At 58.6% G+C, this 12,243-nt stretch overlaps 1 protein-coding gene across 5 annotated transcripts; it reads right to left on the bottom strand.

Moving 5' to 3' along the window:
• Positions 1–494: 494 nt before the first annotated feature.
• On the bottom strand, positions 495–12,144 carry CRYBA2 (crystallin beta A2). 5 transcript variants are annotated; one of them, XM_077884834.1, is made up of 7 exons: positions 10,244–12,144; positions 8,445–8,624; positions 7,098–7,148; positions 3,497–3,661; positions 2,588–2,729; positions 1,264–1,406; positions 495–696 (listed from the first exon to the last, which is right to left on the bottom strand). In XM_077884834.1, exons 4-7 carry the CDS (start codon positions 3,655–3,657, stop codon positions 549–551), a joined length of 594 nt encoding a protein of 197 aa, XP_077740960.1. In that variant the 5' UTR covers positions 3,658–3,661; positions 7,098–7,148; positions 8,445–8,624; positions 10,244–12,144; the 3' UTR covers positions 495–548. The 5 variants fall into 5 exon arrangements, with proteins under 5 accessions (XP_077740960.1, XP_077740957.1, XP_077740958.1 ...); XM_077884831.1 differs by lacking the exon at positions 7,098–7,148 and having other exon boundaries at positions 10,244–10,391; positions 11,700–12,144; XM_077884832.1 differs by lacking the exons at positions 8,445–8,624; positions 10,244–12,144 and having other exon boundaries at positions 7,098–7,828.
• Between the last annotated feature and the right edge of the window lie 99 nt (positions 12,145–12,243).

The raw sequence follows: 12,243 nt of genomic DNA, 5'->3' as shown, positions 1-12,243 counted from the left end.
CTTCTTTATAAGACAGAGATTCCATAAGGCTGGAGAAAGGGTGCAGGCTTTGCTCAGTTGGATAGAGAGCCATGGTGAAGATAAAGGCTAGAAATGCCTTGGGGGTTAGGGAGAAACCCAAATGAGTGCTGCACAGAGTTAAGGAGGTCCTGCTGTGTATGGTAGTACCTGGCCCAGGTGGTTGAAATTCAGCTATGAGCCCCTTTCTAGGACTGTGTGAACTCAAACCAGAGGATGGCAAATGCTCCATGTGTACTGTGGTACACCACTGATGGCCTTTACCAAGGAGAAGTATGGAACTGGTTGTATTTAACAGGATCCCCAAGGTCCTTATCAGCAGTTTTCTCAGCTCTATTAGGGTCTAGCCACATACATACTAAGGCAGTTTATGCTCCAGTCAAGAATCTGAAAGCCTGGGGGGAGGGCTTGTGGCAGGGAAGGATTAGGATGAAGATCACAGAGCAAAACACCAAGAAAGAGACAAGAGGGACAGCCAGGTTCAGGAGCCTTTATTGAGGGTCCTCAGGGGAGGTGTCAAGCTGTGGAGTTTAATGCTGGACTCTTCGAATGGACTGCAGCAGTCCAGTGTGGGCCTGGGTGCCAAATTCGCTGTAGGTACGGAACTCCCCGCTGTGCCGGTCCCGCTCCAATACATACTGGTAGCCCCGGTAGCCTGGGTACTGGTAGGCCACCCACCTAGGCCAGTGAGAGCACAAGAGTGGTAAGCAGCTCTGCCCCCACTCCCACCAATGTCTCCCATTAGTAGCCTTCCTTTCTCAGCCTCAGCTCCAAAACTATTGCTTCAATTTTCCCTACATGGATCTCTCCCTGCCTGGTCCTCCCCTTGTTCCCTATTCCCACCCTCCATTGCCTCCTCATCCATCTTTTAAAACATCCCTTCCTTGGGATGGCTCAGAGGTTGAGCATCTGCCTTTGGCTCAGGGCCTGAGCAGGCTCCCTACGGGGAGCCTGCTTCTCCTTCTGCCTGTGTCTCTGCCTCTCTCTCTGTGTCTCTCATGAATGAATAAATAAAAAATCTTTTTAAAAAATCCCTTCTTCTATCCCCACATTGGCTCCCTGACTCTTACTCTATTACCTGCCTCCCCACAGTCTGTCTCCATCATCTCACTTCCCCCTGCCTTCCAGCCCCCAACATCCCTTTACCCTATCTCTTAGCACCCCATCACCTTTCCCAACCCCCTTCCCTGGTGCCCATTGCCTCCCTTCTTTTCTTATCTCCTTTGTTTCAGTCCCAGGACTCACGCTCCAGAGCTGACTTTGAGAGAACCCACATCCTTGCTGGCCCAGCCCATGGAAGGCAGAGATGGGTAGTCATCGCTGAGTTCAAACTTGCTGCCCTGGAAGTTCTCCCCCTCAAACAGTGTCACACGGCTGTCACTGTGATTCTGAGGCACAGGAAGGTGGGGGTGGACAGGTCAGGCCCTCCAAAGAGGTATTAGTGAGTACATTCTCAGCCCCACTTTTCCCACCTTGCCTCCCAGCACAGCTGTGCAGACACTCTGGCTTCACAGACATTCTCAGAGATCACTCCGTCAGGTCCATAGCAGTCTGGGAAGCTGGGGTACTTAGAAGTTCCCAGCCTAGTCCCTTCTATGGCTTTGGGTTGAGGTGGTGAGACTGAGGGTGTCCCAGAGTCCCTTCTAGGTCAGGGCTAGAGGGCATATTGTAATATGGACATATTTCAGGAGGAAAATCAGAGATCCTGAGAGAAATTTAGCCCATTAACCAAGAAACAGTTTTCCTAAAGGCCTCGTTGACTATTCAATCCCCTGCCCAGCACCTTGGATAAAGCCTCTCACAGCTGGGTAGGGCCCAGCTGCGGGGTGCCAGATGGCAGAGTCAGAACAGACAGGCCAGGGCATCAATGTTAGTTGGGTCTTGCCTTGCATAGTCCTAGGCCCTTCCCCTCCTGGAATGGAGAGCTAGGTTGAGTCAGCATTTGCTCTTTGCATTCGACCTCTAGCCTAGCTTCTCTATTCCAGGAGGGGAAGGGCCTAGGACTATGCAAGGCAAGTCAGTACAAGTGAGAAGTGAGATTCTCCCCTCCAGTGACTCGTTTGATTCACTACCAACCCTTACCCCACATACATACACAGAGACTGACCTCTTTTCACCAAGGATCCCTGGATTGAGTTCTAGTCTCATCTTCGTGTTAATGCTCGTGTCCCGGGACGAGACACTCTGCCCTTCTGAGCCCCATTTCCACACTTGTATATGAGGCCAACAGCAGCCACCCCAGCCCTACAGGACAGTGTGATGACAGTGGCACTCTTTCACAGGTGTGGAGGACACGAGGTGAGGAACCTGTAGGTGCTAAGCCCGGACGGGGCTTGGTGCTGTCCATGGTGCTGATTTGGGGGGGTGTTGGCGCCTGATTATAGGCCCACAGTCCGAACTTTCCGAGATTCGTTTGGTTCTGGGAAGTAATGCCATTACCGCTCATCTAGGAATTGTATTTACACATCCCCATACGGTGACTGGACAGCCTTTCTGAGGTGCCATGGTGGAGTCAGGGCCTGGAGCTGGGAGCTAGGAGGCAGAGGGGCAAGGGGAAGGCTGTGCTTACCGCGCAGAGCACTGGCCGGAAGGAGAGCAGCTGGTCACTGTGGTGGCCGCCACTGCCGCTCCAGGCGCTCCAGCGAGGATAGTCCCCCTTCTCCAGGATGAACTGCTGTCCCTGGAAGTCGGGGTACTCAAAGGCCACCCAACTGGGGAAAGATAAAGGAAGCTGGGAGGTATCTGCCCCAGCCCCACTCCTTCCTCCTCACCCCCACCCTCACTGTGTCCTAAAAGACTGAGAAAACAATCTTTTTCTCCCACCCCAGGCTCTTACCGTGACATACACAGCACATGGCAATCTGGCCCCTCTAGAAGCTAAAGACTCTAAACCACCTGCTATTTGGAGTTTGAGGGATCCAGCCTTCCTGCTTAGGCTCCCCAGGTTGGAAGGAATTCTCTGATCTTCTGAATATCACCTAACCAAGGGTTCCTACCTCAAGCACTTAAGTGCCTGCAAAGGTAAGTGTAGGAACCTCCCAACCTGCAGCAGCAACCTGTGATAGCAACAACCTCCAATAGTCAGGGGCCCTCAGCTCTCCTGAGGGCCCCAGGCTCTCAGAGACCAGGGTGAAGGGAGAGGGAGTTGGTTTCTTTTGTTATACCAAGCGCAGAGCCATCTAACTTTGCACAGAGAAAAACTCTGGGGAGGAAATTACACTGGGAATCCCTTCAGGGTTCAGGCTGGTCTCGCCGGTGCCCGCAAAGGGTCGCCTCTCGCCTTTATCCCTTTAGGATTTGTCTTGCGCACGGGAGTTCTGGGGAGGCCAAGGGGTTCCCCATGTGGGTCGGTCTCTCTCGGGCAGGGCTAAAGGTCTGGGGAACGGAGGTCCGAGAGCTGAGGTCCCAGGCTTGGAGTTTAGACCCGGGGAGCCCGGCGCCCCCAACCCAGCCCCGCCGCGCCTGGCGCATCACTCACGCTCCATTTTCCACCTTGACAGAGCGCACCCTGCGGAGGCCTCCGCGCTCGGCGATGTTCGCGCAGTCGCTCAGCAGCCGGCAGCGGCGGCCCTGGAAGTCCTCCTCGTCCCAGAGCGTGAGGCTGGCGGGCGCCGGACCCGGCGCGGGGGCGCTGCTCATGCCGCTGCGGGCGAGAAGGGCGGGACCAAAGAAAGGTTCAGCGTCGGGCCGGCCCCCTCCCGGGCCCAGGCGCCCCCAAGGCGGGTAGAGGGAGGCGAGGAGCGCGGGGCTCCACCCGGGCTGCGGGCTTCGAGCGGCTGTCCCTCGCCTCGCCCTCCCCCGTCCCGGGGAGACCCCGCCCCAGCCCCGAGTATTCACCCGGTGGGGTGAGCGCTGTGCTGTCGGAAAACCGAGAGGCTGCGCGCGGGCTGGGCGCGCGGGGCTTTATACCGGGCCTGGCCCCCTCCGCGCATTCTCTCCCGCGGGGTGGGGGCGCTGAGTCAGCGGGCAGGCCGCGGTCAGTTCTGGTGTCCCCTGGGGAGCCCAGGCCTTTCCCGCAGCCGCCAATCTGGCCCCAGCCCTCGGGGATCACAATAGAAACTGCTGAGGCCCATGTCCCGCGCCCGCCGCAGCTGAGGCTGACTCCGCTTTTTCTTTTTTGGGGGGCCTGAGCCGGGCAAGGCGTACCCGGCCTCCGAGCCAGAACGCGCCCTCCCTGGTCCAGACCCTTAGTGATGGAGGTACCAGGTCACTCTGGGGCCACTTGGCTACGATCGCGAATTCTTGAGGCTCTCGAGAAATCTTGCCAACGCCTACCCTCCACTTCTTCCTCAGGCCTAGGGCGAGGCGGCTCCCGACGCTGGCCGGGAGGGTAGACACAGCTCTCCGCCAACGGTTTTCCTCCCGCCCTCCGTCCTCTTTGCCCCGGAGCGCTGGCCGGTGGTGGCTCCTATGCTCCCGAGCTTGAGTTCCCGGACCCAGCTCGGCGCTCTCGAGAGTTTTCGTGCGCGGAGGGGCCAAGAAGGAGGCAATGACCAGGACTCTCCGCGACGCGGCGCTGAGCTCAGGAAGCGTAAACCGCCCAAGGGAGGGCTCGGATTTACGAAGCGCTTAGAAATAATAGTAATTAAGGGAGTGGCTCACTGTGGTAGGTAGAATGGTTCAACCTCAGCGTTACGCTCCCAGTGGCCAGACAGAGCTCCAGGGTCTGGGGACTCTGGTGGGGACGGAAGGTCCTAGGCTCTGGCCCTCAATCCCAGGGCCCTGTGTGGCAGGGAGAAGGGGGGAGAGTGGGAGGGGGAGAGGAGGAGGAGGAAAGGATTGGGGCCTCCAAGGGAGGTCATTTCCTCCCAATTTACAGCCGAATTTCCTAACCATCATAGTTGTCAATAAGGCATAAAGACTTCTGGCAAAATTGTGAGCTTTCCTTAATGGAGGGGGTATTCATTACCGAGGGGAGAGTGAGAAGGGAACTGCTATTTTGTTGTTCCCACCAGCCCACGGCTTTCTTTATAGACTCAACAACAGTCCAGTGAGGTAGGCTTGGACATGCAGACCTGGAAACTGAGGCACCAGGGGGGCACAGGGCCTCCTCCACATTCACACAGCCAGGGTCAAAGCAAGATTAGAACTTAAACCCTTTGACTGCGAAGCCAGTGCTCTTACCACTCCACATCCTCTGACTAAAAGTTAGGCTTGTAGAGGCCAGATGCTGCGGCCTCAGCTCCTGGCAACCTGCCATGCTGACTGGCCGTCCTTTCTGGCCAGTCAAGCTCATTCCCACCTTGGAGCCTCCCCTTACCTGGATGGAGTGTTTTAGTCTCAAGGTCTTGGCAAGCTGGCTCCTTTGTTACCTCCTGGGTGATGCTCTTCCTGGCATTTACTGTTCATCGCATCACCCTGTTTTCTTTATAGTGTCTATCACTCTGTAAAGTTTCTTCATCTTTTGCTCAAGAGTGTTTGTGGGTGCACTGAGTATCTCTTGCTAGAGTGTAAGCTCCATTTAAGGGGGGCAGGGGCCGTGTTGGTCCTGTTCTTTGTTATCCTCAAACCCAGCACAGTACTGGGCACACAGTAGGTGCTCAATAAAACCTGAGTGAGGGAACAGGTGGTCAGGCTGCATCAAATGTCCAGGGGGAAGGGGTGTAGAGGAAATTCCCCAGTGAGAGAGCAAGGGCAATGCTTTGCCCACTCTTCCAAGCCCCCGCCCACCCTCTGGCCCCATAATTCTGGACTGCTGAGAACAGGTGTTGGGAGACACTGGAGCCTCCCTTAGGTCTCTGTTTTCACTCGTGAGGAACTGCTATTGAAGATCCTAAGGTGTGTGAAGGTGAATGCCAAGAGTAAAGTGCCCTAAAACACGAGGAGTAAAGTCCATGTTAGGAAGGTTTGAGTCACAGCAAGGACGACCAGAGCCGGGCTTGAGTGGAGATGGGGTCAGAGCAAGCCCAGTGCCCTGATTCCCTACCAGAGGGGGCGTTTGGAGAAACACAAATAGGGTATAATTTCCCCCAAAAATCCATAAGGGAAAAATACAAACTATCGAGGGGGGCCAGAGTTCTGGGTTCTTCGTGTCCTGGTCCTTGGACTTGGGCTCCCGAGGGGGGTCGTCGGACGCGGCGGGAGGGGAGAACCGAATCTCTCTTTCCCTCCTCCCTCCCTCCCTCCCTCCCTCTTCCTCCGTCTCTATCGGGCAATTCTAGATTCGGCCGCCAGGGGGCGCGGGCGGGCCGCGCTGGAAGGGAAGCCCGCGAGGTGAGGTGGGTGGGGTGGGGTGGGGTGGGGTGGGTGGGGTGGCAGGGAGAGTTGGTGCGAGCCTGAGGTCCGGGCCGCGACGCGCGCGGGGGCGAGTGCGTCAGGCTGTGCGTCTGCGCTGCTCCGTGACGCGGGCGCCAGGTGTTCGCCCCGAGGGTGCTCGGGTGCCTGCGGGAGGCTGGACGCTGCCCTGGGGTCTGGGCTGCGCCCAGGTGGGCAGTTTCCGATCCAGCTGTTGGCCAGACGACCATATGCTGCAGGAGGGGTGTGTGTGTGTGTGTGTGGTCGGGGACACAGTGGGGAGGCGATAAGAGCTGAGATGCCAATTCGAATGAAGAGTCCGTCTGGGATTTGGGGTGGAGACCCTTCGTGGGAGAAAGGGGACCTTTCTAGTCCTAAATTCCGGTCTGGGCTCTGCTCTCAGAAGCTGCGAGGCACTAGTCAGCCTCTTCCCCCCTGGGTACCTCGGTTTCCCCATCAGAAACACGGTTAGAGGGCCCAGCGCTCCCCCTCCCCCGCTCCACCCCGTTCCAGATGTCTGCGAGCAGCTCTCTCAGAAATGGGCACACCCACCAAGACGGCCAGGAGCCAGCTGCCTTGACCTCTCTCGGGGTCCTCGCCTCCCCCAGACCTTGCCCTGGCTCTGGGCCTCAAAGTCCTAGAGAAAGGGAAGGAGGACCCACTGACAGAGAAGGGGCTGTCAGGCAGCCCTGCCGGGTGTGCTAGAATGGGACTCTGGGGTCCTTGTCCCTATTTTGTGCTATGGACCCTCTCCCGGCCTCCTTTCTCCACCAGGCTGATCCAGCGCCAGTCCCCCAGCTGACACCCCCCCCCTCCGCGCGTCGCCTCCTAGCCCCCTTCCTCACCTCAGCAGCTGGTCCTGTTTGTTTTCCCAGATCAGTTGTGCTTAGAGCTTCCTGAAGGATGGATGCACAGGTGGCTTTGTTTGCCAGCTCAGCACCCTCACTCCCACCTCCTCCCCATCCACAGCCTCAGCCTTTGGGTGTGGAAGGGGGAAGTTAGGCCAAAAAAAAAAAAGTGTCCCCAGATCTACACCTCCAAGAGACCTCAAGCTCTCATAGGGATCTCATCGTCCTCAAAGAACTCCCCATCCCCACCCTCTCCAGCCCTTCATCTCCTATGGGGACTTCCGGTCCCATAGAGAAATCTCTAGGACTGCCCTTCCCATGATTCTACCAAAGCCCGAAACCCACCAGGTACCTTCAGATCCCACAGAGAAACCCTCAGACTCAGTCCTGTGTCCTCAGAACCCGAGACCCTCAGATCCCACTCAGGGCCCTTTCCTGTACAGGGCACACAGATCTGATGAAGATCCCTCAACCTGATCCTGGGCTCCCACCCAGGTCTCTATCCCATATAAAGGGGATATTTGAGAATCCCCAGAGACCTCTCCCTCAAGTAGAGCCCCATCCCCGAGCAGCCCGACTTCCCAGTACTGCTGGGCAGCTTAGAAGCGCCCAGTGGCCCATGTCCTTTCCTCAAGCTGGCCGGCTCCCACCTCTTACCCCTCATTTCACTGGGAAATCAGCCAGGGCTTTGGTGACTGAAGATGCAAATTCTGTGAATGGTGCCCTCCCTCCCCCTGGTCGGGTCACCAGCCTTTCCTTTACAGCCTCACTACCCCCGCTGCCCCCCCCCCCCCCAGGTTCAGAGCCAGGAACGGGCAGATGAGCACCTTCCCTGGGGCTGTGAGGTCTGGTCTCCTGGGAGACAGATAACTGAGAGATCAGCTCAGTTCAGGCAGGGTCCGACAGCTGGCCCCAAAGAGGGGGGTCTTGGGGGGGATGCGGGAGCCCCACTCACACACCCGTTGTCCTCTCCTGCCAGCAGCAGAGCCCCTCTTCTCTGCCTCTCAGTGGGGACGTGGAGCTGGCTCCCATCCAGGGAGATGGGAGGCAGCTTCCACCGCCACACGCTCACCAGACACAAAGCCAGGGGGCTCACGCAGGGCAGCAGGGAGAGGGCGGGCACACGCATGCCTTGGGGCTACAGGCACAGCAGATCCCACACGCGGATCCCACACACCGCACGTGAGCACTCTCCTAGGGTTCAATAGGCCCCCAAAGCCACACTCATTTATGGGCAAACGCTTGTTCACTCACTTATTCCTCCAATAATTTAATAAAATGTGCCATGTGCCCCCCTGTGCTGGGTGTTGGGGGGTCACACACGGGTATTCCCTTGTGACTTACACTTGCACATATCCCATTCCACGGCCAGTGTCCAAGAGGAGAGAAGGTCGTCTCAGTCACCGGCCCATGAGCATACAGACACTGGAGGGTTAAGAGTGCTCGGGAATCTTGCACCACTGCCTGGGTTCAAATCCAAGCTCCACTGCTTCTAAGTTGCATTCTACTCCTCAGTTTTTCCCGCTGGAAAATGGGAACAATAGTCTTAAAAACTGCTGTGAAGATTTGAGAGCATGTAAAACAGAACTGGCCTGCCGAACGTGCCCAATAAATGTTAGCCCTTAGTTGTCACGGTGGTTGCGGTCACGAATGGCTTTGCTGCAAGGCTTCCCCCCTGCTCCCCGCACCCCCAGGCCTGGCTGGAATGGAGGCTGGAGTCAGGGCAGCAAGCCTAGCTCTGGGAGCTGCATCCCCCTTCCCACATTGGCCTTGTGCAAGCCAGCCTAGCACTCTGGATGGGGAGCCTTCCTGCCTCACCCCATTCAAGCCACTCTGCTCAGGATCTCAGTTTGGGAGGCTTGGGAGGGTCAGAGGGGTCGTATCTCAATTTCCTTTCCTCTGCTCTTCTGGAACAAGCACTTGGGAGCGGAACTGGAGGCTCTTCGGGTTCCCTATGTGCCCTGGGGCAGGTCAGTCCCCCTCTCTTGAGGGCCCAATTTTGTAGTACGGGCTGATTTTGGAGAGGCCTCCCAAGCCTGACTGCTGTGCTCATGTGGTGCCTCAGGAAGCTTCCCTGCCCTCCCCACCCAGCCTCTGCACCCCCCCCCCCCCAGCCAGAGTGAGGGGGTGAGTTGCCAAGGTCGCCATGGGGACTAATCTCTGAGAAGGTCAGTGAGGCTCTGGTTCTGCCTTGGCCGGATGGGGATTAGCACCTGGTTATGAGCCCCCCCACCCCAGTGCCTCCACTCCCGGTCCCCTCCCGGGTCCCCTGACTCTCAAATGGACCCTGGGCAGAGGTTCCACGGCTGGGCCACAACCGGCAGGTGGGTAGCGGGTAGGTCAGCTGCCAAAGCTGTCTGTCTCTACAGCTGTGGCCAAGAGAGAAAAGGGCAGAGATGGGGTCAGATGGTGCCCCTCGTGGCTCAGTGTCCAGCGGGGCCTGAGCCTTGCCCCTCTTCGTCGTTTGCCCTTTACTGGGAGAAAGATGGGTCTCCCAAGTCAGGCCTATCAGCCCTCCCCGGCTTTGGGGCTCTGGCCGTTAGAAGCCACCTCTCTCTCCTCTCTTGGGGGTGATTTCCCCCAGGGTGGGGCTGGAGGCCCTTTTCACCCGGCGGACCCCTACCTCCCCACATGCTCTGCCTTCTACCTCTGCTTACCCTGACCTTTGACCTGGCATCTTCAAATCTCTCCATCTCTCCCAATTGTACCTCTCTTGCTCTATCAGGGTACTTCGCTCCCTCTCTGGTTTTGGTTTCTCTGGGGTTGTCTTTGTCGCTCCCTAGCCCTGGCTTTCACTGGGGCAGGGGGGCGGGGGAGCTGCAGCCTCTCCAGATCCTGAAATCTCCCCTGGGTCTCACATCCTTCTAGGCCTCATCTTCTATCTTTCTGTCCTGCCTGTGTTTTCTGCTCCCTGTCTCTCCTCCCCAAGGCTCCTCTGCGCTTCCCCAGTCCCAGGGCTGCCCGCACTCCGACCGCTCAGTCCCTTATTCCGCTTCCTCCCCTACCTGTCACCTCCCCCGCCTGGGGTGCTGACAGGGATGACAGGAAGCAGGCTCCGGCTGGGAGCTGGAAGGGGGTGGGGGGAGGGGGCCCACTCTCGAACGCCAGCTGCTGAGCACCCCCCTCCTCCCCAAGCCTCGCACCTGCAGGCCAGCCTGGCGCCTGGAGTCTCCGCCCCTGGCCGGGCAGGGAGGAGGGCCCTGGACGGGAGAGGCCCAAGCCTGAGCCTAGGCCTCAGTCAGGAAATGCGGGTCTTGGGGACGGGAGGTGGAGGTCTGGAGAAATTAGGCCCTGGAGGGAAAAGGCAGTGGTTCTCGGTTGCAAGGGCTGACCCAGCCTCCTGATGGCCTCATTCTTCCCACCCGCCCCCCCCAACACACACCAAATGATTGTGTGTGTGTGGAAGGGGGTCGCTTCAGGGGGACATCTCTTCGTTGTGCAACCCCCAGATCTGAAATCTCAGCCAGAGGTCAGGAGCTCTAACCCCCTTCCACAATCAGGGAGGAGAAGAGGAAGCCCTCAAAGACACAGGGAAGATGTGCCGGTGCCAGGCCAGGCCCCTGACAGGCAAATCTTCAGCACCAGGCAAGGAGCAGAGGACCAGGAGCCTGGTAAGGGAGGGCAGGATGGGGGCTGCACACGCCCCTGCCTGGGGGCCCATGGATGTCCCCCTCCCCAGGGCCGCTGCAGTCCACCCCCTTCCAGAACTTCCTGGAATCTGTCAGAGCCATCTCATCCCCTCCCCCTCCCTTTCTCTGCACAGAGGACTCAGCAGATCCCATAGGGCCTGCGGGTAGTTGAGCGGGGGTGACAGTGGAGAGGGGGGGCAGGTAGAAAGGACAAGCCAGCCCCTCTAGGAACATCCAGAACGGAGCTGGAAGGACTTGTGGCTCCTGACCTTTGTTCTCTCTCCCCAGGGGCTACCTCTGCCTGGGTGTGTGTGGGGGTACAATCCATGTAGCCCCATGATGCTTGCTCACTCTGAGGGGAAACTGTGGCTCCTTACCGCTGTCCAAGAGGCTTCCCTCCACTTACGATCTACAACGGGCCCCTCTGTCTGCGGCAAGACTGGCACCACCACCAATTTTGAGGAGGAGGAATGGAGGACACCCGGAGTCAGAGGACAGAGGGACTCCGCTAAGGGCTCGGACTGACCTACTGCTGTGTGTGGAACTCTCAGTTCTAGACTCAGCAGGCAGGAGGCCAGGGTCTAGGGCACTCTCCGCCCCCTCCCCCATGTCAGATCTTAGCACTCTGAGTCACTGCAGAAGGGCACCCGGCTGTCTCAGGTGTGGGTGGTGGCTAATGACCCGTGGACTCCTGCCTAAGATGAGGGCCATTCGGACCCACCCTCACCCGACCCGCAGCTGCGTGCAACAGGAGGCCTTGGGATTATGGAGTTCCGGAAAGGTGGCGAGCTGCGGTCCCTGGGGACCCCATCTGGCAAGGGCTAGGGGACCCCATGTTTGTCCTTTTCAATCAGTCACTCAGTCTATCTCACACATGGGAAGACTGAAAGAGGGGCCAGGGAGATGGCAGGGAGTGAACCCTCAGGATGTCAGCACCAAACAGATTTGGAGGAACACACTCGATCTTCACCTGGCTCTAGCTCCTTCAACCCAGATTTTCCACACTTCACAGCTACTGCTCCAGCCCCTTGAGGGTCTCCAACTTCCCAGGGCAGGTGGCTCAGAATTATTGCTAGAAGCCCAGAAGCCAGGATTTGGGGACTGGTGAGGCCCTCGCTGGGAGGCCAGACCAACCCCTCTCATTGAGCAAACAGGAAAACCCAGGAGAGGCTGGGAAATGACTTGCCCAAGGCCACAGAAGTCGCTGGGACAGAGCGGGACTAGCAGCCGGGTTTCCACCTCCAGAAGGGCTCCTGTTTCGGCCACAGCCCCTTATGCGACCCGGTGGAGCCTGCTCAGCCGGCCCACATTACCCGGAATCAAGCCGGGCACCCTGGCGTTGCGGGCGGGACGAGGCAGGGCGGGCGGGGCCGGATGGGAGCCGGATCTCCCCTGGGAGCGGCGCGCGGCCTCTCCGACCCGTCTGGCGGCGGCGGCGGCGGCGGCGGCGGCGGCGGCAGGTGCCTGCGTGGCGGTCGGGCCCGGCCCCCGGGCGGGTGCTGAGAGGCCACCCC

Source organism: Canis aureus, chromosome 36 (genome assembly GCF_053574225.1).
Source record: "Canis aureus isolate CA01 chromosome 36, VMU_Caureus_v.1.0, whole genome shotgun sequence".
NCBI lineage: Eukaryota > Metazoa > Chordata > Mammalia > Carnivora > Canidae > Canis > Canis aureus.
This window is presented reverse-complemented; position numbering and strand designations above follow the sequence as displayed.